The 27,032-nt window shown below is 45.4% G+C and overlaps 1 protein-coding gene across 9 annotated transcripts in view; it reads left to right on the top strand.

Annotated features, from left to right (window-relative positions):
• HIVEP1 (HIVEP zinc finger 1) overlaps window positions 1–27,032 on the top strand; it is a 578,844-nt gene that overhangs the window by 510,345 nt on the left and 41,467 nt on the right. For all 9 annotated transcript variants that reach the window (XM_063923170.1, XM_063923175.1, XM_063923174.1 and 6 more), the window contains 3 exons: window positions 12,539–12,651; window positions 13,567–13,742; window positions 17,082–17,183. In XM_063923170.1, the coding sequence (XP_063779240.1) occupies window positions 12,539–12,651; window positions 13,567–13,742; window positions 17,082–17,183 (391 nt within the window). The remainder of the gene's footprint in view (window positions 1–12,538; window positions 12,652–13,566; window positions 13,743–17,081; window positions 17,184–27,032) is intronic.

Here is a 27,032-nt window from a genome sequence, read left to right on the forward strand (position 1 = left end):
AGGCGGAAACTCTACAACTGGTTGTGCGTTCCCTCCTGGATACAGGAGTGGTAGTGCCGGTACCTCTGTCCCAGAGAGGCAGAGGATACTACTCGACGCGGTTTCTAGTCCCGAAACCCAATGGGTCTTTCCGGCCTATACTCAATCTTAAATCACTGAACAAGTTTGTGAGAATGTCCAAGTTCCGTATGGAAACACTGCGCTCAATTGTCTGGCAATGGAACCCGGAGCCTATATGGTATCCCTGGATATACATGATGCTTACCTGCATATTTCTATTGCCATATCGCATCAGCAATATCTGCGGTTTGGTATTGACAACCTCCACTATCAGTTCCAGGCTCTGCTGTTTGGACTGGCAACTGCCCCTCGGATCTTCACCAAGGTTATGGCCGTGATGACAGCTCATCTCCGTCGCCAGGGAGTCAGGATCCTGCCATATCTGGACGACTTGCTTATTCTGTCAAACTCCCACAATGTCCTCCTCGGTCATCTACAACTGACGGTAAACTTCCTACAAGCCCACGGGTGGCTAATCAACTGGAAGAAGTCCTCACTGGTCCCTGTTCAGAGCATGGTGCACCTGGCGGCACTTCTGGACACACACAGTCAACGGCTGTTTCTGTCTCCAGAGAAGGTCCTGAAACTTCAGGACAGGATCAGATACTTCCCCTCTCGCTCAAGAGTGTCAATACATTTGGCAATGCAAGTACTAGGCCTCATGGTGTTGGCTTTCAACATGGTAGAGTACGCTCAATTTCATTACCGCCCTCTGCAGAGGTTCATTCTTTCCCAGTGGGAAGGCCTGCCTCATCGGATCAGGTCTCACGTGATCTCCTTAACTCCGGAGGTTCGTCGGTCGCTGACCTGGTGGCTACAGGACCAGCAGTTAAGCAGGGACCGTCCCTTCTGGATCCCCAACTGGGTCCTACTGACGACGGATGCCAGTCTGAGGGGATGGGGCGCGGTGTTGGAGCAACACTCCTTCCAGGGTCGGTGGACCATGGAGGAATCACTCCTCCCGATAAACATTTTGGAATTGCAGGCGGTGTTCAATGCTTTGTCTCTCGCCCTGTTTCTGATACAGAACAGGCCTGTTCAAGTACAGTCAGACAACACCACCATTGTGGCATACATAAACCATCAAGGCACTCGAAGCCGCATGGCAATGATGGAAGTCTCAAAAATCCTTCGTTGTGCGGAATGCCATCTGCCAGCAATATCTGCAGTGTTCATTCCGGGAGTCCTCAACTGGGAAGCGGATTTCCTCAGTCGTCAGGACTTGCATGCCGGAGAGTGGAGTCTTCATCAGGAAGACTTTCAACTACTAGTGGACAGGTGGGGCCTACCAGATGTAGACCTGATGGCGGCTCGACACAATCACAAAGTTCCGATCTTCGGATCGCGGACCAGAGATCCTCAAGTAGCGTTCGTGGACGCACTAGCAATTACATGGAACTTTCAGCTGCCCTACGTGTTCCCTCCAGTGTCACTTCTGCACAGGGTACTGCGGAAGTTCAAACAAGGAGGAGGAATTGTACTTCTAGTCGCTCCAGCGTGGCCCAGAAGGCATTGGTTCTCCTACCTGCAGGGTCTATCGATAGAGCGTCCTCTTCTACTTCCTCAATGCCCAGACTTCCTCGTTCAGAGCCTACCCGGACCTTGGCTGGCTGGCTTTGACGGCGTGGCTCTTGAAGCATCACTTCTGAAGACAAAAGGATTCTCCGAGGCGGTTATCCAAACTATACTGAAAGCCCGCAAACCGGCATCTGTGCGGATTTATTATAGGGTCTGACATTCTTACTTCACCTGGTGTGTTGCTAAGAATTACGATGCATTCAGAACTTCCAGACTTCTGGCTTTTCTGCAAAAAGGCCTTGACTTAGGCCTTCGTCTGGCCTCCCTCAAGGTTCATATTTCTGCCTTGTCGGTTTGGTTTCTGATATATTCCTGTTTGTGTATATTCCTGACGTTCATACTTAAACTCAGGGTGTGTTATGGATTTAGCCTCCCTATGTCCTTCCTGTGGCTCCATGGGATCTGTCTGTTGTCCTGAATGCCCTGCAAGAGTCTCCATTTGAACCTCTTGAGTCAGTGGACCTTAAAGGGCTAACGGTCAAGGTCCTGTTTCTACTGGCTATCGCCTCTGCTAGGAGGGTGTCAGACCTAGGCGCTTTGTACTGTCGTCCACCCTTCCTGATATTTCACCGTGAGCGGGCAGTTCTTAGAACTCGCTTGGGTGGTGTCACCTTAACCAAGAGATTGTGGTTCCAGCTTTCATCTCTTCTGATTTGTCCTCCAAAGAGCGGTTTTGGATGTGGTTCGTGCTCTCCGTATATACGTGGAGAGGACTGACTCTATCAGGAGGTCAGACACCCTTTTTGTACTTTTCTCTAATGTCCTAGAGGATGCTGGGGACTCCGTAAGGACCATGGGGATAGACCGACTCCGCAGGAGACATGGGCACTTTAAGAAAGACTTTGACTCTGGGTGTGCACTGGCTCCTCCCTCTATGCCCCTCCTCCAGACCTCAGTTTGATACTGTGCCCAGTGGAGACTGGGTGCATTTCAGGAGCTCTCCTGAGTTTCCTGTAAAGAAAGCATTTTAGTTAGGTTTTTTATGTTCAGGGAGCCTGCTGGCAACAGACTCCCTGCATTGAGGGATTGAGGAGAGAGAAACAGATCCACTTCTCTGAGTTTCAGGGCTCTGTTTCTTAGGCTACTGGACACCATTAGCTCCAGAGGGATCGGTACGCAGGTCTCACCCTAGCCGTCCGTCCCAGAGCCGCGCCGCCGTCCTCCTCGCAGAGCCGGAAGATTGAAGCCGGGTGAGTATTGAGGAAAAGAACATCAGAGGCGGCAGAAGACACCTTGATCTTCATAGAGGTAACGCACAGCACTGCAGCTGTGCGCCATTGCTCCCATTCACCTCACACACCTCGGTCACTGTAAGGGTGCAGGGCGCAGGGGGGGGTGCCCTGGGCAGCAATATAAACCTCTCCTGTGGCATATATAGATATATACATGTACAGCTGGGCACTGTAACATGTATATAAAGAGCCCCCGCCATGTTGTTGAGAAATTTGAGCGGGACAGAAGCCCGCCGCCGAGGGGGCGGGGCTTCTCCCTCAGCACTCACCAGCACCATTTTTCTCCACAGCACCGCTGAGAGGAAGCTCCCCGGACTCTCCCCTGCTTAACACACTGTGAAAGAAGGGTTTTAAAGTAGAGGGGAGGGGGCACATAATTGGCGCATATACATAACAAAAGCACTACTGTGTAAACATACTGTGTTTTTTCCTGGGTCATATAGCGCTGGGGTGTGTGCTGGCATACTCTCTCTCTGTCTCTCCAAAGGGCCTGGTGGGGAACCTGTCTTCAGAAAAGAGCTTCCCTGTGTGTGTGTGATGTGTCGGTACGCATGTGTCGACATGTCTGAGATTGAAGGCTCACCTAAGGAGGAGGAGGGGGAGTGTATGAATGTTAGGTCTCCGTCGGCAGTGCCGACACCTGACTTGATGGATATGTGGAATGTTTTAAGTGCTAATGTTAATTTATTGCACAAAAGATTAGACAAAGCTGAAGCTGGGGTACAGTCAGGGAGTCAACCCATGCCTGTCCCAATGTCGCCTGGAACTTCAGGGTCTCAGAAGCGCCCACTATCCCAAATAGTTGACACAGATACCGACACGGATTCAGACTCCAGTGTCGACTACGATGATGCAAAATTACAGCCAAAGGTGGCTAAATGTATTCGATATATGATTATCGCAATAAAAGATGTTTTGCATATCACTGAGGAACCCCCTGTCCCTCACACGAGGGTACACATGTATAAGGGAAAGAAACCTAAGGTCACCTTTCCCTCATCACATGAGCTGAACGAATTATGCGAAAAAGCGTGCGAAAATCCAGACAAAAAACTGCAGATTCCCAAAAGGATTCTAATAGCGTATCCTTTCCCGTTGCAGGACAGAATACGGTGGGAATCCTCCCCTAGGGTAGACAAAGCTTTGACGCGCTTATCAAAAAATAAAAGCGCTTCCATCCCAAGATACGGCTACCCTCAAGGATCCTGCTGACCGCAAGCAGGAGGTTACCTTGAAGTCCATTTACTCACATTTTGGTACGTTACTCAGACCGGCTATTGCGTCGGCCTGGGTTTGTAGTGCTGTAGCAGCATGGACAGATTCCTTATCAGCGGATATTGAGACCCTTGATAAGGATACCATTTTAATGACCCTAGGGCATATAAAAGATGCTGTCTTATATATGAGGGCTGCTCAAAGAGACATTAGTTTACTGGGTTCCAGGATAAACGCTATGTCTATTTCTGCTAGGTGTGTCTTATGGACTCTACAGTGGTTAGGTGATGCCGACTCCAAGAGACATATGGAGTTGTTGCCTTACAAGGGTGAGGAATTGTTTGGAGAGGGCCTCTCGGACCTCGTCTCCACGACTACGGCAGGTAAATCGAATTTTTTGCCATATATTCCCTCACAATCTAAGAAAGCGCCTCATTATCAAATGCAGTCCTTTAGTTCCAATAAAAGCAAGAGAGTACGTGGATCGTCCTTTCTTGCCAGAGGTAAGGGCAGAGGGAAGAAGCTGCATAACACAGCTAGTTCCCAGGAACAGAAGTCCTCCACGGCCTCTGCAAAATCCACCGCATGATGCTGGGGCTCCCCTGAGGGAGTCCGCCCCAGTGGGGGCACGTCTTCGACTGTTCAGCCACATCTGGGTTCACTCACAGGTGGATCCCTGGGCAATAGAAATTGTTTCCCAGGGTTACAAGCTGGAATTCGAAGAGGTGCCTCCTCGCCGGTTTTTTAAATCGGCCCTACCGATTTCACCCCTGGAAAGGGAGATAGTGTTACATGCGATTCGCAAATTGTGTCTTCAACAAGTGGTGCTTCAAAGAGGGAAGGGGTATTACTCAACTCTGTTTGTGGTCCCGAAACCGGACGGTTTGGTCAGACCCATTTTGAATTTAAAATCCCTGAACCTTTACTTAAAACGGTTCAAGCTCAAGATGGAATCGCTCAGAGCGGTCATCGCCAGCCTGGAAGGGGGAGATTTTATGGTATCTCTGGACATAAATGATGCGTACCTGCATGTTCCCATATTTCCTCCTCATCAGGTGTACCTGAGATTTGCGGTACAGGATTGTCATTACCAATTTCAGACATTGCCGTTTGGGCTTTCCACGGCCCCGAGAATTTTCACCAAGGTAATGGCGGAAATGATGGTGCTCCTGCGCAAACAGGGTGTCACAATTATCCCGTACTTGGACGATCTCCTCATAAAAGCGAGATCACGGGAGAAGTTGCTGAACAGCGTCTCACTTTCACTGACTGTGTTACAGCGACACGGCTGGATTATCAATATTCCAAAGTCGCAGCTGAATCCTACAACTCGTCTGCCCTTCTTGGGCATGATTCTGGACACAGACCAGAAGAGGATTTTTCTTCCGACAGACTCTAGTCATGAACCTGTTGAAGCCAAAACAAGTGTCAATACGTCATTGCACTCAAGTCCTGGGAAAAATGGTGGCGACATACGAAGCCATTCCCTACGGCAGATTCCATGCAAGGACATTCCAATGGGACCTATTGGACAAATGGTCCGGGTCACATCTGCAAATGCATCAGCGGATCACCCTGTCCCCCAGGGCCAGAGTATCTCTCCTGTGGTGGCTGAAAAGTGCTCACCATCTAGAGGGCCGCAGGTTCGGCATTCAGGACTGGATACTGGTGACCACGGACGCGAGCCTCCGAGGTTGGAGAGACTTGTCTTCACATCAACATCCTGGAACTAAGGGCCATATACAACGCCCTACGTCAAGCGGAGATCTTACTTCGCGATCGACCAGTTCTGATCCAGTCAGACAACGTCACCGCAGTAGCTCATGTAAACCGCCAAGGCGGCACAAGGAGCAGGGTGGCAATGGCGGAAGCCACCAGAATTCTTCGCTGGGCGGAGAATCATGTAAGCACTTTGTCAGCAGTGTTCATTCCAGGAGTGGACAACTGGGAAGCAGACTTCCTCAGCAGACACGACCTGCATCTGGGAGAGTGGGGACTTCATCAAGAAGTCTTCGCGCAGATTGCAAGTCGGTGGGGACTGCCCCAAATAGACATGATGGCGTCCCGTCTCAACAAAAAGCTACAAAGGTATTGCGCCAGGTCAGGAAACCCTCAGGCGGTAGCTGTGGACGCCGTAGTGACACCGTGGGTGTTCCAGTCGGTCTATGTGTTTCCTCCTCTTCCTCTCATACCCAAGGTGTTGAGGATAATAAGAAAAAGAGGAGTGAGAACAATACTCATTGTTCCGGATTGGCCACGAAGGACCTGGTATCCGGATCTGCAGGAAATGCTCACAGAAGATCCGTGGCCTCTTCCTCTAAGGCAGGACCTGTTACAACAAGGTCCCTGTCTGTTCCAAGACTTACCGCTGCTACGTTTGACGGCATGGCGGTTGAACGCCGGATCCTAGCGGAAAAAGGTATTCCGGATGAGGTTATTCCTACGTTAATAAAGGCTAGGAAGGACGTGACATCTAAACATTATCACCGAATATGGCGTAAATATGTGGTGTGAGGCCAGGAATGCTCCTACGAAAGAATTCCATCTAGGCCGTTTTCTTCACTTCCTACAAACTGGAGTGAATTTGGGCCTAAAGTTAGGCTCCATTAAAGTTCAGATTTCAGCCTTATCCATTTTCTTTCAAAAGGAATTGGCCTCTAACCTAAAGTACAGACTTTTGTGAAGGGAGTACTGCATATTCAGCCTCCTTTTGTACCTCCGGTGGCGCCTTGGGACCTTAACGTGGTGTTAAGTTTCCTTAAGTCACATTGGTTTGAGCCACTTAAAACAGTGGAGTTGAAATATCTCACTTGGAAGGTGGTCATGTTGTTAGCCTTGGCTTCGGCTAGGCGAGTTTCGGAATTGGCGGCTTTATCACATAAAAGCCCCTATCTGGTTTTCCATATGGATAGAGCGGAATTGCGGACCCGTCCTCAATTCCTACCTAAGGTGGTCTCATCCTTTCATATGAACCAACCTATTGTCGTGCCTGTGGCTACACGTGACTTGGAGGATTCCGAGTCCCTGGATGTGGTCAGGGCTTTGAAAATTTACGTGGCCAGAACAGCTAGGATCAGAAAAACAGAAGCACTGTTTGTCCTGTATGCAGCCAACAAGGTTGGCGGCCCTGCTTCAAAGCAGACTATTGCTCGCTGGATCTGTAACACGATTCAGCAGGCGCATTCTACAGCAGGATTGCCGTTACCAAAATCGGCTAAGGCCCATTCCACTAGGAAGGTGGGCTCGTCTTGGGCGGCTGCCCGAGGGGTCTCGGCACTACAGCTGTGCCGAGCTGCTACTTGGTCGGGGTCAAACACCTTTGCAAAGTTCTATAAGTTTGATACCCTGGCTGAGGAGGACCTCCTGTTTGCTCAATCGGTGCTGCAGAGTCATCCGCACTCTCCCGCCCGTTTGGGAGCTTTGGTATAATCCCCATGGTCCTTACGGAGTCCCCAGCATCCTCTAGGACGTTAGAGAAAATAAGATTTTAAACCTACCGGTAAATCTTTTTCTCGTAGTCCGTAGAGGATGCTGGGCGCCCGTCCCAAGTGCGGACTACTTCTGCAAGACTAGTATATAGTTATTGCTTACATAAGGGTTATGTTATAGTTTCATCGGTTTTGGACCGATGATATGTTGTTTTTTCATACTGTTAACTAGATAGTATATCACAAGTTATACGGTGTGATTGGTGTGGCTGGTGTGAATCTTGTCCTTGGATTAACTAAAATCCTTTCCTCGTACTGTCCGTCTCCTCTGGGCACAGTTTCTCTAACTGAGGTCTGGAGGAGGGGCATAGAGGGAGGAGCCAGTGCACACCCAGAGTCAAAGTCTTTCTTAAAGTGCCCATGTCTCCTGCGGAGCCCGTCTATCCCCATGGTCCTTACGGAGTCCCCAGCATCCTCTACGGACTACGAGAGAAAGATTTACCGATAGGTTTAAAACCTTATTTTTGTTTTTCACAAACGTGGCTGGCCTGCAAATAAACAAACCGTGGCCAGATGGATTAGAATGGTGATTGCACAAGCCTATGCACAGGCTGGACTCCCAGCTCCTGCTGCTATTAAAGCCCATTCTACTCGGTCTGTTGGACCTTCTTGGGCGGCCCGCCGAGGTGCGTCTGCTGAACAATTGTGCAAGGCGGCTACGTGGTCCTCAGTGAACACGTTCATTAGGTTTTATGTCTTCGATACTTAAGCCTCCAGGATGCTTCCTTTGGACGCCGGGTTCTCATACCCTCTACGGCGCGTCCCCTCCCTTGTTGAACTGCTTTAGGACATCCCCGATGTTTCCCTGTGGAAACCAATGTACCCCGCTGCAGAAATGGAGATTTATGGTAGACTTACCATTGTTAAATCTCTTTCTGCGAGGTACATTGGTTCCACAGGGCGTCTACCCTGACGCACTTAGCTTCTATGGGTTTGTATGGCATTAGCCGCTAGTCCCTTCTCCTGTCATGAGAATGTGGTTCTATGTGACTAACATCTACCTTCTCTTTTACCTGCTCCTACATTGGACTGGTTAACGAAACTGAGCTCACAGTGCCTGGTGGCAGGGTTATAGAGGAGGCCTCAATGCATCCTGTGACAGTCTAAAGCTTTAGCCTGTTGGTGTCTGGATCAAGATACATCTCTACACCCCAATATTTCCCTTTGGAACCAGTGTACCTGGCAGAAAGAGATTTAAGAATGGTAAGTCTACCATAAGTCTCTTTTTCATTTCTTTCACGTCTGTAAAACGGTGGGGATAGGGCAAACATTTCATGGTGCATGGAACCACCTGCTACCACTATGCAGTCACACGCATTGTCACCATATATTAGTTAGCAGGTGAATTTAACATCAAATAGAAAAGCTGCTCTCTAACTAACAGCAAAAAAAAGCTGAAACAAGTGTGTGGACAAGAAGCTGTTTCCCAAATTCTCTCCTGTTTTTTTTTTTTTTTCTATTTAAGGACATAATTTGGATATATTAATATTATATATTTCAGTGTTGCGATTACTTAAAAAGGATATGAGATGTGGAGTTACAAAACATAGCTTAGTAGTATATTTGTGTTATATCAATACTTTAAAACAAGTAACATAGCTATATTTAGGATTGCTGCAGTAACAGTCTGCCTGCCATGGTTTGATGATAGTTTTAATTCACTGTACACGTTATGGAGCATATTCTTTTAAACTGTTCTATCTTTCAATGTTTTTGGTCTCTTAGAGCTTCGATTGTCTTTAAATGCACATCTACATTTTATTTCCTGGTACAGGTTGAGAATCCCATATCCAAATATTCCGAAATGCAGAAATTTTTGAGTGGGAGTGAGATAGTGAAACCTTTGTTTTCTGATGGCTCAATGTACACAAACTTTGTTTAAAACACAAAGTTATTAAAAATATTGTATTAAATGACCTTCAGGCTGTGTGTATTAGGTGTATATGAAACATAAATGATTTGTGTGAATGTACACACACTTTGTTTAATGCACAAAGTTATTAAAAATATTGGCTAAAATGACCTTCAGGCTGTGTGTATAAGGTGTATATGTAACATAAATGCATTCTGTGCTTAGATTTAGGTCCCATCACCATGATATCTCATTATGGTATGCAATTATTCCAAAATACGGAAAAATCCCATATCCAAAATACCTCTGGTCCCAATCATTTTGGATAAAGGAATACTGAACCTGTATGATACTTTTGCTTACACATTTCATTGTTGGCCTTTTTTGTCTATTTTTTTCTTTTTACCTAATATGTCATTGTCATCTGTATGGTTGAATCATTATATAACCCAAGTTCACATGGATGAAAGGTCAACGCGTCGAATGTGAACATTGATATAATGTTGCCCGTGCACTTTCCTAAATGGCTGTTCCCTGATCGCAGCTGAACACTAACCCTAAAATCGTGTGTCAACATTGTAGATATCGACATGTTCAATGTCGATCTCCCATCCATGTCGCCATTCTGATTGTTATCCACTTGTAGACATTGGCATTGTAAAGCAACACTAGTTCAAAATTCTTTACAGACCAGTACTTTTACCTTGCTTTGATGGAGCATTTGAAGCATGTTAATACTTATCAAAACGTACCTGCACCATAATGAACTAATATATTCTTATTGGAGGACGTCTACAGAATTTCACTGTATTTTTATAAAGTGTTTGTTAAGTCTTCTAAGCTTTGGCGGCAGTGCCAGAATGCAGTAACCTAATTCTGTTGATGATGTTTTTACACATCCAGCTTACATTATTATTTGGTGGTTATCAGTGTTAAAGTATATGTACTTACCTAATTATTAACTGTGCATGAGGCCTCATGTCTCTTTACATCATTGTAAGACCAAGATTTCAGCATAAATATTCTTATTAAGGCTGATGGTTAACCATCACTGATTGGCATATATCAATTGCCAGGGATTGATGTTCAGTGGTTTGCCGTCGATGGCTTTGTACCAATGTTGTTTTAACAAAGCAAAGCAGCAGAGGGAAGTTGTCAAAGAATGAGAGAAGGCTTTGAGAGAAAGTGTAAGGACATGCAATCATAACCCCAGCAAAAGACGACTACATGATCTCTATATGAGTGTTCACACATCCTGACCAATCAGTAATCCCCTGCACACATAGACATGCCACTGATTGGCTCAAAGCTTTTAATGAACAATTAGTCTCCCTGTCCATGCCTCTGCACAGCTCTGATCCTTCTCATTACTGTCAGTCGGCTCATATATTGGAGAGCAGAGCTGTATAAGGAAAACTTTGGTTAATAGACTGAACATTCACAATGTCCCTGCTCAATCATGTCATGACATCATGTGTGGCTCTGTTAGATGCTGTGGCCATGTGCCCTATCATTGTGAGTTGTTGGCGTATTGACTAACTGGCATGCCGGGGAGCTGATCATGACAGAAAAGTTAAGTGAATTTTTGTCCTTTTATGAGTTATATACTGTACCTTGATTAGAAACTCTGAGGTGATTTATAGCCAGGCCCCTTATACTTATAGCATCTGATTAGTGGATAACCAGCGCCATCCTTCAATCAGTGTGCTGTTGCAGCCGCACGCTGTGCCTGAGTAGCAGACAAAGGATGCTGTCTGGCTGCATAAAACAATCAGATCGGCCAAGTAGGTTCCACTGACTCTCACCTGACAGATACCTTCATATAGTGTACAGCCACAGGCAGCCTTTGCTGCCCTCCAGCTGTTGTGAAACTACATATCCCAGCATGCCTTGACACAGTTTTGCTATCAGGGCATGCTGGGATGTGTAGTTTCTCAACAGCTGGAGGGCTGCAGTTTGGACATGCCTGCCTTAAATGGACCAATACCACAGGCTGATAATATATTAAGGTTTTCCATTGGCACTAATTTTTTTTTTTTTTTTATCAAGTGTATCTTTATTGTTTTCACACAAAAAAAGTAAAGCAAAACAATACAAACCGCTAAAGAAACAAAATACTATGAAGTGCGCCATTATCCCATCAAGCAATATATTTACATATCATATACCGAAGCCCAATTGCGATCTATACAAAGAACAAACAAAACAGAAAGGACAAATGAGCAAGCAAAAATAAGGAATGGTGATACCTGGGGCCTCCCAGCACTAATAGCAACCCCCTCGATAGGCAATATAACATACAGAGACGTATACCAGGGCTCCCATATCTTGGGTTATGTCCAGGTTTCACCAAATCTTGCGTGTAACCTGGGTAATATCTTGCGTCTAGTGTACATAAATGTCTCATGCTAGATGGTGGTAGTTACCAGCATTTTCCACTAATTCATGTCAAGGGCTGCATTTGCCATCCAAGACCTGGCTATAATAACTTGAGCCAGAGTGTCCAGGCCAAATACATATTTATTTATAGATATCTCTCCTCCAAAATAAAGGGTTTTAGGATGTAAGGAGCGGGTGGGGGGGGGGGGTAAGGTGGAAAAAAGTATGACAGATACGTCTACATTTCTGTCCCCAGAAATAAGCCACCTCTGAGCAGTCCCATAAAAGGTGCCTCATTGAAGCTATTTAAACAATTTTCAGTATCTTTCACAAGAACAGCCATGGCATAAAACAAGAGATAAAGTAGTCACTCACATGTTTACCACACTTCATTTGCTTTCTGTAACAAACAGCACCACCAACAGGCGTATTAGAGATGTTCATTAAGAACTTGTTATCCTTTATTCTCAAGTACATATTTGTTTAATTATTATGTGTGTTTTTTTTTTTTACGTTTATAAAGCTAGATATGATTGCTGTGATAGTATTGATATATGTAGAGTTGACATGTTAGTCCTCTAAAGGATCACTGCAGTGCAAGAACTATATTCAGAACTGTCATATGCATTGTAAGTAGCAATAGCTGTATTGTATTTAAAATCGAGAGATTTATTCTTTGCTGCAATAAACATAACGTTTTGGATTTTACTTTTTTTATTCTTTTACAATGTTAGTCATCTCACTCATCTCAGCTGGATTGCCAAAAGAGTTTGGAGGCAAGTACTGATCAAGATAAGGAAACTTTTCAAAATCGTGAGCCAAGAAGAGTAAAGATATTTGATGGAGGGTAAGTACTTTTTCCATTCATCATTTTACTTTGCATACTAGGCGCCAGACTGTTAGACTCGTCAACAATAAGTGACAGAGTTTGGATAAAAGTATTAAAGGGAAAAGTACTTATGGTTTAGTAAGTTCACAAAAAAGTGAAAGCCACTAAAATGCACACTTACTGTACAGTAGGTCTCATGATTATTTTTTTCTGACTTCAAATGATGCAGATTAACACATGGGATTTTTCCTTTTGTCACAAAAGTATATGTATTCATTGTACGTGAATCTTTTCAATAGTGCTCTGTAACAACTATGGAGGGATTTATAAAGATATAGACTTCAGGAGATACTGCTATAAGTGTATGAACCACTGCACCATGGCTATGCAGATAAATATTATGGATAGTGAAATGTATTGTTCGTTTGAGTTTTATTTTTTACACCTACAGTAGTATAGGTTAGGTCAGAGCTTCCCAAATACAGTCCTCAAGGCACACTTATGGTCCAGGTTTTAAGTATATCCATGGCTCAGCAAAGATGATTATGTCAAATTGACTGAGGTACTAATTAAGTCACCTGTGGCCTAGCATGGATATACTTAAAACATGTACCATTATGTTGCTTTGAGGACCGCATTTGGGTACCTCTGGGTTAAGTGTTTGCTGCTGGTCGTGAATATACAGTACACATTTTGTATATGCCGTTCCTATTTGAGTCTCCATGCCTTAGATACAATGTGTTGAGTTGGCAGAAGGTATCTGTGGTCCAGGACTCGCTGTTCAGTTGATATAATGTTGTAATTCATTGAAACATCTTGGCAAGTTCACAAGATGTACCGTACGACGTCCATTTCAATGACAATAATAATCCGGGTTTTTGCTTCTCTTTACAAAGCGTTAATAAGAATTTTAAGAATGTTATTTGTTACTAGGTACAAGTCAAATGAAGAGTATGTGTATGTTCGTGGCAGAGGAAGAGGAAAATATATTTGTGAGGAGTGTGGGATAAGATGTAAGAAACCCAGCATGTTAAAGAAACATATTCGTACACACACAGATGTTAGACCGTACCACTGTAACTACTGTAACTTCTCCTTCAAAACTAAAGGTATGCAATCCACTTTAATTCACTGTTCATCTAGCTAAGTTAAAGGCATACACGTCTTATTTCCACCCCACCCCCTCTTTAATAGAGGGAAGTGTTCTTTAATCATTGCTACCAAAATAGATGGTGAAGTTTTTTTCAACTGCTTAGTTTTACTTATTGCTTAAATCCATCCCCGCCCTTCTAGACAGTTGTAGTATTTTGAGCTTGCTAGTGATTATCGTTTTTTTGCAGCACAGGAAAAACTTTGACAAGCTGTTGATGGCTGAGAGAGAGAAGCTATATGTATAAAATATTCCACTATACAATATAGATATTTTGTTTCAACATTAGAACAGAAGACCGAAAAACTAAACTTAAAACGCAGGGTGTGAGCGTGCGCACCGAAGCATTTACCTTTTGTGTTAGCAAATTGGCTGTATTTGCAGAGGAGTTGGATAAAGGAAGGTATTCTGTGAAGTACAGAAGAAACTTATTTCCCTTTTGCCTTCCTTGGGCAACATGGTTGGTGTAATGGTTGGCATTACTACCTTACAGCACTGAGGCCTTCAATTCACACCAAGGCCGTAACTGTATATTCTCCACATTTATACTGGTTACTGGGTACTACGATTTCCTCCCACAATCTAAAAACATACTGTCAGGTTAATTGGATTCTGGCCAAAATAAATAAATAAATAACCTGTGTGTGCATTTGTGGTAGGGAATATAAATATATTCCATATATTATATTATATATATATATATATATATATATATATAAAATCTGTAAGCTCTACTGGGGCACGGAAAGATAAGAGTGGCCAAGTATTCTCTATAAACTGCTGCAGAATATGTACGCACTAATAATACAGACGAAACCCACCAGGAATTTGCATGGCATTGCAGATTTGAGATTTCATTTTTCACAGTGATGTTATTTTAAAGAAGTTGAAAGGTCACAGTCCAGTTGTATTCATTGCATGTGTGGGAGGGCACAGCCATATTGTTCCAGCTTACTACTGTATGTAAGATTACCTTCATTTAAACATTGGAGTGAGCATAGTATATAAATGTACCCAACCTCGACCACTGTATTATCTGCTCTACACGTAAATTGTGTGTTGCACTGATGCATATAAATCTCTGGTAAAACATCCTGGGGTCTATTTACTAAGCCTTGGATAGCGATAGAGGGGTTGGAGATAAAGTACCAGCCAACCAGCTTCTACCATTTTTCAAAGCCAGGCTGTGAAATCATAGTTAGGAGCTGATTGGCTGATACTTTATCTCCGTCCACTTTATCTCCATCTAAGGCTTAGTAAATAGGCTCCTCTGTCCATTAAGCAGTGATCGCAAAAACGCGCTGTGGCGCGCATTTTACCCCATTATTGCTGGTGGGGACTCATAAATAAAAAAACGCAGGGTCCCTGAGGACGCGCTCTGACTATCTGCACTGTCTGTCATTTTTTGTCTCCAGAGCAGAGGGAGGAACTTGGAAGGGGAGGAGATCATCGAGAGTATGTTCACTCCCGCCCCGCCTCCTCTCACCGTCTGCTCTGTGCGCACCCCGCCCCCTCTCCTGCCGGCGCCTCCCACTTAGCCTCACCGGCCCCACCCCCTTCTGTCTGCACCGTGTCCGCTTCCATGTATTGCCGATTAACGGGCAGTGGCGGCTATCAGCGCTACTCCCGTTGCAGCCAGGCCTGAGCATCAGCGGGTCCGAGTCTGAGCGGCAACCGCCCAGTGCTCCGTTGCGGACAATCAGGGAGGTGGAAAGAAGAAAGGTCTGCTACTAAGCGCCGGGGTCAGCACCGGCCAGCGGGAGGCGGCACAGCAGGGTAGTCTCAGGTCTCTCCCGTTCTGCACAGTGCACCCGCTCCTCTGCGAGACCCGGTCCTGCACTACAGGTGACAGATTGAGGATGCGCTATTGTGCCCGGGCTAAAATCCGGAGGCCGATGTCTTGTAATGCAGGGACGGCCGAGCCTCTGCCTGCCAACAGGTTCCCTCTCTCAGTGCCTTCCTCCAAAGTTTGTGAGTTGTTCTGGGGGAGCAGAATACGTGTTGTATAGGGATTTCATTTGTCACACATTACACTGTGTTCCTGCAAACCTTGCTGTTGCAGTGTCTTTACTGTAACTATCACTGATGTAAAATAGTACTGGTCACCTAGAAATCTAAGTGGTTTTTTTTATGTTATTTTAGTCCTACTGTATTGAATGATGGCATTAGCATATTATCAATGTACATTACTACCTCCTATCTTCTGAAAGATGGATTATTTTGTATAAGTGCTCTACCTGTCGCAGTGGGTGTAACGTGTGCTCTACCTGGCGCAGTGGGTGTAACGTGCTCTACCTGGCGCAGTGGGTGTAACGAGCTCTACCTGGCGCAGTGGGTGTAACGTGCTCTACCTGGCGCAGTGGGTGTAACGTGCTCTACCTGGCGCAGTGGGTGTAACGTGCTCTACCTGGCGCAGTGGGTGTAACGTGCTCTACGTGGCGCAATGTGCGTAACTTGCTCTATCTGGCGCAATGTGTGTAACGTGCTCTACCTGGTGCAATGTGTATAATGTGCTCTACCTGGTGCAATGTGTATAATGTGCTCTACCTGGTGCAATGTTTGTAACGTGCTCTACCTGGTGCATTGTGTATAATGTGCTCTACCTGATGCAATGTGTATTATGTGCTCTACCTGGTGCATTGTGTATAATGTGCTCTACCTGGTGCAATGTTTGTAACGTGCTCTACCTGGTGCATTGTGTATAATGTGCTCTACCTGGTGCATTGTGTATTATGTGCTCTACCTGGTGCATTGTGTATAATGTGCTCTACCTGGTGCAATGTTTGTAACGTGCTCTACCTGGTGCAATGTTTGCAACGTGCTCTACCTGGCGCAGTGTGTATAACATGTATAGGAGGTCCTACCTGGTGCAATGTGTACAAGCGGCACTACTAGGGTGTGGCCATGCCCCTTCTCCACGAAAACATGAACCTAAATTTTCGCCGCGCACTGTCCATTCCGTTCTTCGCATTATAAGAGGGGTAGAACCAATTCAGTTTCTGCGAAAGGGCACCAAAATGTCTAGTTAAAGCCCTGTTGCAGAGTGTCCTGTATGCTACACAGCCCAGCAGCACTGTGACTCCCCCTCCTCCCCCTTGCTGCACTTTTGTAGCGTCAAAATCAAGTCTGTGTTTTATATTTGAATCATTAATAAGAACCATTATTCCGATGGAACCCAAAAAAGGACAGGCAGGACCCCAATTTTTAAAAGTGAGGGGTCCCTGGGACCCACTTTTTTTGGGGGCTTAGCGCGATAACTGATTAAGCATATTTTTAAAGTATGATTTTTGTGTTTTAGGCAACTTGACAAAACATATGAAATCCAAGGCTCACAGTAAGAAGTGTATGGATATGGGAATAGTAGTAGGTCCAGGAGATGATCAGGATACAGATGATTCCGGTAAGAAATCTCACTTTCTTTCTCTCTCTCTCTCTCTCTCTCTCTCTCTCTCTCTCTCTCTCTCTCTCGTACTCCTGCTCTCACCCTCTCTTATAATAATTAACCTACAGCAAATTGCAAAGTTTAAGCTGATCTCAAACAAGAATACATTCATTAAAAATGCCATTATCTTGTCAATTATTTAACAATTACTTTATAAATTACATAATTTCCCCAATTCTCCTACAAGAAACATACTGTAGAATGTGAAAGTTGCTGTTTTTTCTTCTTACATTTAAGAGCTTGATAATGTACCTGCAAATTTACAATTTAATGTGGACATTACAACTACAAATTCAAACTACATCAAAAAGACCATGTCCAAGGACAAGGGGATAACTAGCGGTATAAGGAGTAAGCAAACAGGCTTCAGCTTATTTTTCCCAAACACTAAGCCTGGCATGGTAATGGAAGGGAACTAGCAGGGTTTTCTCAGCTTTTGTGTGGAAGAGTTCAGTCATCAGAGAAGCAGGTTGCCTCCAAAATATATTGATCTAGGTGCATATCATTATTATTTATTATATTAGCGCCAGCATATTCTATTGTACTTTTATATCAGTAATAAAATATGCAAGGATTACAGTACTTCTAGGCAAGCTGATACCCTACAGAGTCTGTCCAGGAGGCTATCTAACCTTCAAAAGAGCCACATTCTGCGCTTAGTTTTAGAAATAAGTTAAAACATTGAATTTATTCAAAGAGAAAGAGACCTATCATCAATAACACATTACTGCCATTTCAAACAAGTATTACAAGATGTAACAAGCAAATCTGACAGTAATGCAGTAAGGGACTGGGGGCTGCAAGTGAATGCTTTGAGGAACGTATTTTGCCCGTTACTGGCTTACCGTGTACAGGTAATGTGACAACATAGTTGAAACATGCTACTGTATGTAAATATAGAGGGGGGACTATGCATTTGTACATTATGTAAAAAAAAGAGTCTGGATGATAGATCTTAACAATTGCAAAGCGCAACGGAATATGCTGCGCTATATAAGAAACTGTAATAACTTTTTTATTCTCAAGCTGAACAGTCAACGCACACACTATAATAAAATGTTGGTAATTTAATGGATCAATACAACAAAACGTTAATAACCTAATTTCTCTAACGTCCTAGTGGATGCTGGGAACTCCGTAAGGACCATGGGGAATAGCGGGCTCCGAAGGAGGCTGGGCACTCTAGAAAGATTTAGGACTACCTGGTGTGCACTGGCTCCTCCCACTATGACCCTCCTCCAAGCCTCAGTTAGATTTCGTGCCCGGCCGAGGTTGGATGCACACTAGGGGCTCTCCTGAGCCCTTAGAAAGAAAGTATAATTTTAGGTTTTTTATTTTCAGTGAGACCTGCTGGCAACAGGCTCACTGCAGCGAGGGACTAAGGGGAGAAGAAGCGAACTCGCCTGCTTGCAGCCGGATTGGGCTTCTTAGGCTACTGGACACCATTAGCTCCAGAGGGATCGACCGCAGGCCCAGTCCTTGGTGTTCGGTCCCGGAGCCGCGCCGCCGTCCCCCTTACAGAGCCAGAAGCAAGAAGAGGTCCGGAAAATCGGCGGCAGAAGACATCAGTCTTCACCAAGGTAGCGCACAGCACTGCAGCTGTGCGCCATTGCTCCTCATGCACACTTCACACTCCGGTCACTGAGGGTGCAGGGCGCTTGGGGGGGGGGCGCCCTGAGCTGTAATAAAAACACCTTGGCTGGCAAAAATACCACAATATATAGCCCTAGAGGCTATATATGTGGTAAATTCCCCTGCCAGAATCCAGAAAAAAGCGGGAGAATAGGCAGCGGAAAAGGGGCGGAGCTATCTCCCTCAGACACACTGGCGCCATTTCTCCTTCACAGATCCGCTGGAAGGAAGCTCCCTGGCTCTCCCCTGCAGTCTACACTTCAGAACAGGGTAAAAACAGAGAGGGGGGGCACTAAATTTGGGCGCAATACATATATAATATAAAAAGCAGCTATAGGGGACATAACTTAGTTAGTCCCTGCATTATATAGCGCTCTGGTGTGTGCTGGCATACTCTCACTCTGTCCCCCCAAAGGGCTTTTGTGGGTCCTGTCCTCATTCGGAGCATTCCTTGTGTGTGTGCGGTGTGTCGGTACGGCTGTGTCGACATGTTTGATGAGGATAATGATGTGGAGGCGGAGCAGATGCCTTTAGAAGGGATGTCACCCCCTGCGGGGCAGACACCTGAGTGGATGGGCTTATGGAAAGTAATGAGTGCACGTATAGACTCCTTATATAAGAACATGCCAAATGTGGGACAGCCGACTTCTCAGCTCGTGCCTGCCCAGGCGTCGCATGGGTCGTCAGGGGCTCTAAAACGCCCGCTACCTCAAGCAGACCCAGATGTCGACACGATACTGACACCAGTGTCGACGACGATGAGTCAAACCTGATGCCCACTAAGGCCATTCACTGTATGATTGAGGCAATGAAAGAGGTGTTAAACATTTCTGATATAACTACTGGTACCACTAAAAAGGGTATTATGTTTGGAGAGAAAAAACTACCCGTAGTTTTTCCCCCATCAGATGAATTAAATGAAGTGTGTAAAGAAGCGTGGGCTTTCCCTGATAAAAAATTGGTAATTCCTAAGAAGGTACTAATGGCGTTCCCTTTCCCGCCAGAGGATAGGTCACGTTGGGAAACACCCCCTAGAGTGGATAAAGCGCTCACACGTTTGTCTAAAAAGGTGGCACTACCGTCTCCGGATACGGCCGCCCTCAAGGAACCTGCTGATAGAAAGCAGGAGGCGATCCTGAAGTCTGTATATACACACACAGGCATTATACTTAGGCCAGCTATTGCGTCAGCTTGGATGTGCAGTGCTGCCGCTACGTGGTCAGATAAACTGTCAGAAAATATTGACACATTAGACAGAGACACGATCCTGTTAACCATAGACCATATAAAAGACTCAGTCTTATATATGAGAGATGCACAAAGGGAAATCTGCCGATTGGCATCTAAAGTAAGTGCATTGTCCATTTCTGCTAGGAGAGGCTTATAGACTCGCCAGTGGACAGGAGATGCAGATTCAAAAAAGCACATGGAAGTGTTACCATATAAGGGTGAGGAATTATTTGGGGATGGTCTCTCGGACCTAGTTTCCACAGCAACGTCTGGGAAGTCAGCATTTTTACCCCATGTCCCCTCACAGCCTAAGAAGGCGCCGTTTTATCAGGTTCAGTCCTTTCGGACCCAGAAAAACAGGCGTGGAAAAGGCGGGTCCTTTCTGTCCAGAGGCAGAGGTAGGGGAAAAAGACTGCAACAAACAGCAGGTTCCCAGGAGCAAAAGTCCTCCCCCGCTTCTTCTTCCAAGTCCGCCGCATGACGGTGGGGCTCCACAGGCGGAGCCAGGTACGGTGGGGGGCCGCCTCAAGAATTTCAGCGATCAGTGGGCTCGCTCACAGGTGGATCCCTGGATCCTTCAAATAGTATCTCAGGGGTACAAACTGGAATTCGAGGCGTCTCCACCCCACCGGTTCCTAAAATCTGCCTTGCCGATTGCTCCCTCAGACAGGGAGGCGGTGCTAGCGGTAATTCACAAGCTGTATTCCCAGCAGGTGATAATCAAGGTACCCCTACTTCAACAAGGCCGGGGTTACTATTCCACACTATTTGTGGTACCGAAACCGGACGGTTCGGTGAGACCCATTTTAAATTTGAAATCCTTGAACACATACATAAAAAAATTCAAGTTCAAGATGGAATCGCTCAGGGCGGTTATTGCGAGCCTGGACGAGGGGGATTACATGGTATCCCTGGACATCAAGGATGCTTACTTGCATGTCCCCATTTACCATCCTCACCAGGAGTACCTCAGATTTGTGGTACAGGATTGCCATTACCAATTCCAGACGCTGCCGTTTGGACTGTCCACGGCACCGAGGGTATTTACCAAGGTGATGGCGGAAATGATGATACTCCTTCGAAAAAAGGGAGTTTTAATTATCCCGTACTTGGACGATCTCCTAATAAAAGCGAGGTCCAAGGAACAGTTGTTGGTGGGAGTAGCACTATCTCAGGAGGTGCTGCACCAGCACGGCTGGATTCTGAATATCCCAAAGTCACAGCTGGTTCCGACGACACGACTACTGTTCCTGGGTATGATTCTGGATACAGTCCAGAAAAAAGTGTTTCTCCCGGAGGAGAAAGCCAGGGAGTTGTCATCTCTAGTCAGAGACCTCCTGAAACCAAAACAGGTATCAGTGCATCGCTGCACGCGGGTCCTGGGAAAGATGGTGGCTTCTTACGAAGCAATTCCCTTCGGCAGGTTCCATGCCAGAATCTTTCAGTGGGACCTGTTGGACCAGTGGTCCGGATCGCATCTTCAGATGCATCGCTTGATAACCCTGTCTCCAAGAACCAGGGTGTCGCTACTGTGGTGGCTGCAGAGTGCCCATCTTCTAGAGGGCCGCAGGTTCGGCATACAGGACTGGGTCCTGGTGACCACGGATGCCAGCCTTCGAGGCTGGGGGGCAGTCACACAGGGAAGAAACTTCCAAGGACTATGGTCGAGTCAGGAGACTTCCCTTCACATAAATATTCTGGAACTAAGGGCCATCTACAATGCCCTAAGTCAAGCAAAATCCCTGCTCCTACACCAGCCGGTGCTGATCCAGTCAGACAACATCACGGCAGTCGCCCATGTAAATCGACAGGGCGGCACAAGAAGCAGGATGGCGATGGCGGAAGCCACAAGAATTCTCCGATGGGCGGAGAATCATGTACTAGCACTGTCAGCAGTGTTCATTCCGGGAGTGGACAACTGGGAAGCAGACTTCCTCAGCAGACACGACCTCCACCCGGGAGAGTGGGGACTTCATCCAGAAGTCTTCCAGATGCTGGTAAACCGTTGGGAAAAACCACAGGTGGACATGATGGCGTCCCGCCTCAACAAAAAGTTAAAAAGATATTGCGCCAGGTCAAGGGACCCTCAGGCGATAGCTGTGGACGCTCTAGTGACACCGTGGGTGTACCAGTCGGTTTATGTGTTCCCTCCTCTGCCTCTCATACCAAAGGTATTGAGAATAATAAGAAAGCGAGGAGTAAACACCATTCTCGTGGTTCCGGATTGGCCAAGAAGAGCGTGGTACCCGGAACTTCAAGAGATGCTCTCAGAGGACCCGTGGCCTCTACCGCTCAGACAGGACCTGCTACAACAGGGGCCCTGTCTGTTCCAAGACTTACCGCGGCTGCGTTTGACGGCATGGCGGTTGAACACCGGATCCTAAAGGAAAAGGGTATTCCGGAAGAAGTCATTCCTACGCTTATTAAGGCCAGGAAAGATGTTACGGCAAAGCATTATCACCGCATATGGCGGAAATATGTTGCATGGTGCGAGGCCAAAAAGGCCCCAACAGAGGAATTTCAACTAGGTCGATTTCTGCATTTCCTGCAAGCAGGAGTGAATATGGGCCTAAAACTAGGCTCCATTAAAGTACAGATCTCGGCTCTGTCGATTTTCTTTCAAAAAGAACTAGCTTCAGTACCTGAAGTTCAGACATTTGTGAAAGGAGTGCTGCATATTCAGCCCCCATTTGTGCCTCCTGTGGCACCTTGGGATCTCAACGTGATGTTGAGTTTCTTAAAATCACATTGGTTTGAGCCACTAAAAACCGTGGATCTGAAATATCTCACGTGGAAAGTGGTCATGTTATTGGCCTTGGCTTCAGCCAGGCGAGTGTCAGAATTGGCGGCTTTATCATGTAAAAGCCCTTATCTGATTTTCCATATGGATAGGGCAGAATTAAGGACTCGTCCCCAGTTTCTCCCTAAGGTGGTGTCAGCGTTTCACCTGAACCAGCCTATTGTGGTGCCTGCGGCTACTAAGGATTTGGAGGACTCCAAGTTGCTAGACGTTGTCAGGGCCCTGAAAATATATGTTTCCAGGACGGCTGGAGTCAGAAAATCTGACTCGCTGTTTATCCTGTATGCACCCAACAAGCTGGGTGCTCCTGCTTCTAAGCAGTCTATTGCTCGCTGGATTTGTAGTACAATTCAGCTTGCACATTCTGTGGCAGGCATGCCACAGCCAAAATCTGTAAATGCCCATTCCACAAGGAAGGTGGGCTCATCTTGGGCGGCTGCCCGAGGCGTCTCGGCTTTACAACTTTGCCGAGCAGCTACTTGGTCAGGGGCAAACACATTTGCAAAATTCTACAAATTTGATACCCTGGCTGAGGAGGACCTGGAGTTCTCTCATTCGGTGCTACAGAGTCATCCGCACTCTCCCGCCCGTTTGGGAGCTTTGGTATAATCCCCATGGTCCTTACGGAGTTCCCAGCATCCACTAGGACGTTAGAGAAAATAAGAATTTACTCACCGATAATTCTCGTAGTCCGTAGTAACGGAGCTAATTCTCGTAGTCCGTAGTGGATGCTGGGCGCCCATCCCAAGTGCGGATTGTCTGCAATACTTGTAAATAGTTATTGTTAACTAAAGGGTTATTGTTGAGCCATCTGTTGAGAGGCTCAGTTGTTTTTCATACTGTCAAACTGGATATAGTATCACGAGTTGTACGGTGTGATTGGTGTGGCTGGTAAGAGTCTTACCCGGGATTCTAAATCCTTCCTTATTATGTCTGCTCGTCCGGGCACGGTGTCCTAACTGAGGCTTGGAGGAGGGTCATAGTGGGAGGAGCCAGTGCACACCAGGTAGTCCTAAATCTTTCTAGAGTGCCCAGCCTCCTTCGGAGCCCGCTATTCCCCATGGTCCTTACGGAGTTCCCAGCATCCACTACGGATTACGAGAAATAGAATTACCGGTGAGTAAATTCTTATTTTTATATATTTTTATAGCTGTATGGGCAATTACTTTGGTATTGAAAGTCACAATATGTTAATTTTCATACCAGTGTCCAGGAAAATGGCACCATTTTTTTGGAGGCTTCATCAGCCACCGCACAGATTAAGAGCCGACTTCAATGGGTGTGGTATGCGTGACCAGCGCTTGCCATGGGTTCTATTCCCACTCTATGGGTCACATAACTACATCCCGAATTCAATTAGGACCGAAAAACATCTTTACACCATGTAACTCCTTTTACGAGTGTAATTTTGCCCTCAATATTTTTTGCAGAGTGGGTGCAAGGGTACTTGTGTGGGAGCAGACGTACATGGGTTGATGCAGGAGTACCAATGTTGGTGCATGGGTGGGTGCAGAATGCGGTCAGTGTTACCTATGTAGGTGCAGGGTTACCTATTTAGGTGCAGACTGGGGTAGGAGTACATAGGTGGATGTATTGGTACCTATGTGGGTGCAGAGGTAGCTATGTGCGTGCAGAGTTTGACACTCCAATGTGCTCCTGGTTTCTTCACATTCAGATAAATCCTTGGTGCAGCACCAAGGATCTATAGCTCAGACATCTCTGACACGGGACCCCACATTGGATCGGAGGAGCTATCCGATGTGATACTTGTCATCAGATTTTACTGTCAGATGCATCGAAATCTGATGAAAAGTGCACAAAACGGACTAGTGGGTGGGGGCCTTAAGTAGGCGTCTTTAGGTTCTGTCAGGGTGGATATTGATGCTCTTCAACTTGCATAAGGAAATAGTAACGGAGCTAATTTGCATTTTACAATTATTTTGGTTAGTTACATTAAAGTGACAAATTGGTGCAAACATAAGTGGCAAATGGAAACTGTGTTGTAGCATGTTCAGTTACCCCAATGAGATACAAATAGAAATATAATAGATAAGACATGATCTTGTTTTTTTGTTTTTGTTTTGTTTGGGAGGATATACTGTACATGGGGCGATTAAAGAAGAAACAAAATCAATTATTATATAGAAGAAGAAAAAACTGTGCCTGACAAACGGTGTAGCAGGGGGTGAAAATCAGGGAATAGGAATAAATGTTGATTTTGCATTAAATATAGAGGATAACTTGATTTGTACTTTGCATTTGACCAATTCTGAAAAAAAAGGTACACTTCTATGAATACATTTCCAGGGACAAATCTTAAAAAACTGGGCCTGTCCACAGTTATAAGAGCCAGTTTGCAATATGACTACATTCTAGATGATAAAGATTGTGTACTTTTAGCAAGACACCTCAGATGCAGAATAATCCCCATTCCAGACTTAATTTATTGATTGCTGAAAAAATTATTTAATACATTTATAATAATGTAACAATGATTCATTTTATGGGGGGAAACGTAAGAATGTCAGATTAGTTTGAAACATTTTTCATTTCCATTCCCTATAAACTTGAACAGCTTTCTGTGTCCTGCCAGTGGATAGAACAAATCTAACAACGTACCTTTTCATATTAGGTCAGCTAATGGTTCTGGCTGGTGAGCTTTAATAGAAGGACCGATATGAGTGATCTTTGTCTTCAGTCATAGGGTCTAAAAATGTTTATGTGCAAAGATTGTTTATTCTGCGAAGAAAATGAGCAAGTGTGGGGATAGGACGTGATTATCAGGATCTTGGCTGCTTATTGCCATGCTGTTTGTGTTTTAGATTTGTCATCGTTGGGCATTAGTAAATAGCTGTATGCTTTCACCTTTTGTATGTGGAATCATGCCCATGGCTATCTCCTACACATCCCCTGATGCTTGTGTCACCAAAGTACAGGGCTGCAATGTGAGGAATGTTAATATGTGAATTAAACTGTCAGGCCAGGTGATCCATTTAGCATGACAAAATGCAACTGTGACTATCCTGTTTCCTGATCTGTGCCCCAGCCTCATCTGCTAAGTGACTAGAACTGATTATTACTGCGATATAGCTAGTGCCCAAGTTGTTTGGAGTACGTGAACCACTTTATATACCCAACCTATAAAACGCAAATACAGTATATCGTTCATTCTTTTTTATTTTAATAATTAACTTTAGGGCTTCCAGTATTATTGCACATAGTTTATCGAGTGTGCGCGCTTTCATACTAAAATACAACTGGCATTTGATATAACTATAATGTACTCATGTTTTTGTGATGGAACACCACGTACTGCAAATGTGATAAAATCCAGAGGAAGTATTTATGTACTTGTACCATTATATAGTACAAATCTGCTGGAAAGAGTAAGCTGTCATTAATTGGAAATATCTACACTGCAATTGTGTGTCTGCTCTGCAGAGTTGGTATCTGATTTATTTTTTAATTATTATTTCTATTATGTTCACCATTAGCATTGAAAATATTTAATGTGAAGTTCCAGTAGTGCCTCTTATGCAGGCCATACATCTACAGCTCCAATTCCCCAATGCCGATCGGCGATCCGATTGGGAATTGGGGAAAAAACAGAATGTTAAAAATTTGCCTATGCAATCATCTTTTGATTGGAATCTGCGAAACATAGATTTTCCTAACACCCCCCCCCCCCCCCTTTCCCGAATAGATTGCCCTGATCATCCCCTAATGTATGTGAACCTTAACTTTTGGGTGCTTTTAGATACATTGGGGGAATTTAGTTCTCAGTAATGGTTGCTGAGCACACACCCATCCACCTTTACTGACTTTCCTTTGCATCCCATAGAGTTGTGCAGGAACATCAGCAAGCATTTGCTACCGTAATAGAAGACAATGTGGGTGATTCTACCATCACAATCTCTGACAGGAAGGGGGGACGCCCAGCACAGGGCTAGTCCGCCCTGCATGTAAAGCCCAACCCCCCCCCGCAGAGGTGCGAAAGCACTGCACAGCGGCGATGTTTTTGCACCTGGCGAGTAGCTCCCTGCCTATGCAGCCTAGCTACCCGCCATGTTTTGGGTCGCAGCGGTTGGGTGCAACGTCACGCAGCCGCCGCAAAGCGCCCCCAGCAATGGTCCGGACACGCCTGC

The sequence above is a fragment of the Pseudophryne corroboree genome, chromosome 5, assembly GCF_028390025.1.
Source record: "Pseudophryne corroboree isolate aPseCor3 chromosome 5, aPseCor3.hap2, whole genome shotgun sequence".
In the NCBI taxonomy this organism is placed as follows: Eukaryota; Metazoa; Chordata; class Amphibia; order Anura; family Myobatrachidae; genus Pseudophryne; species Pseudophryne corroboree.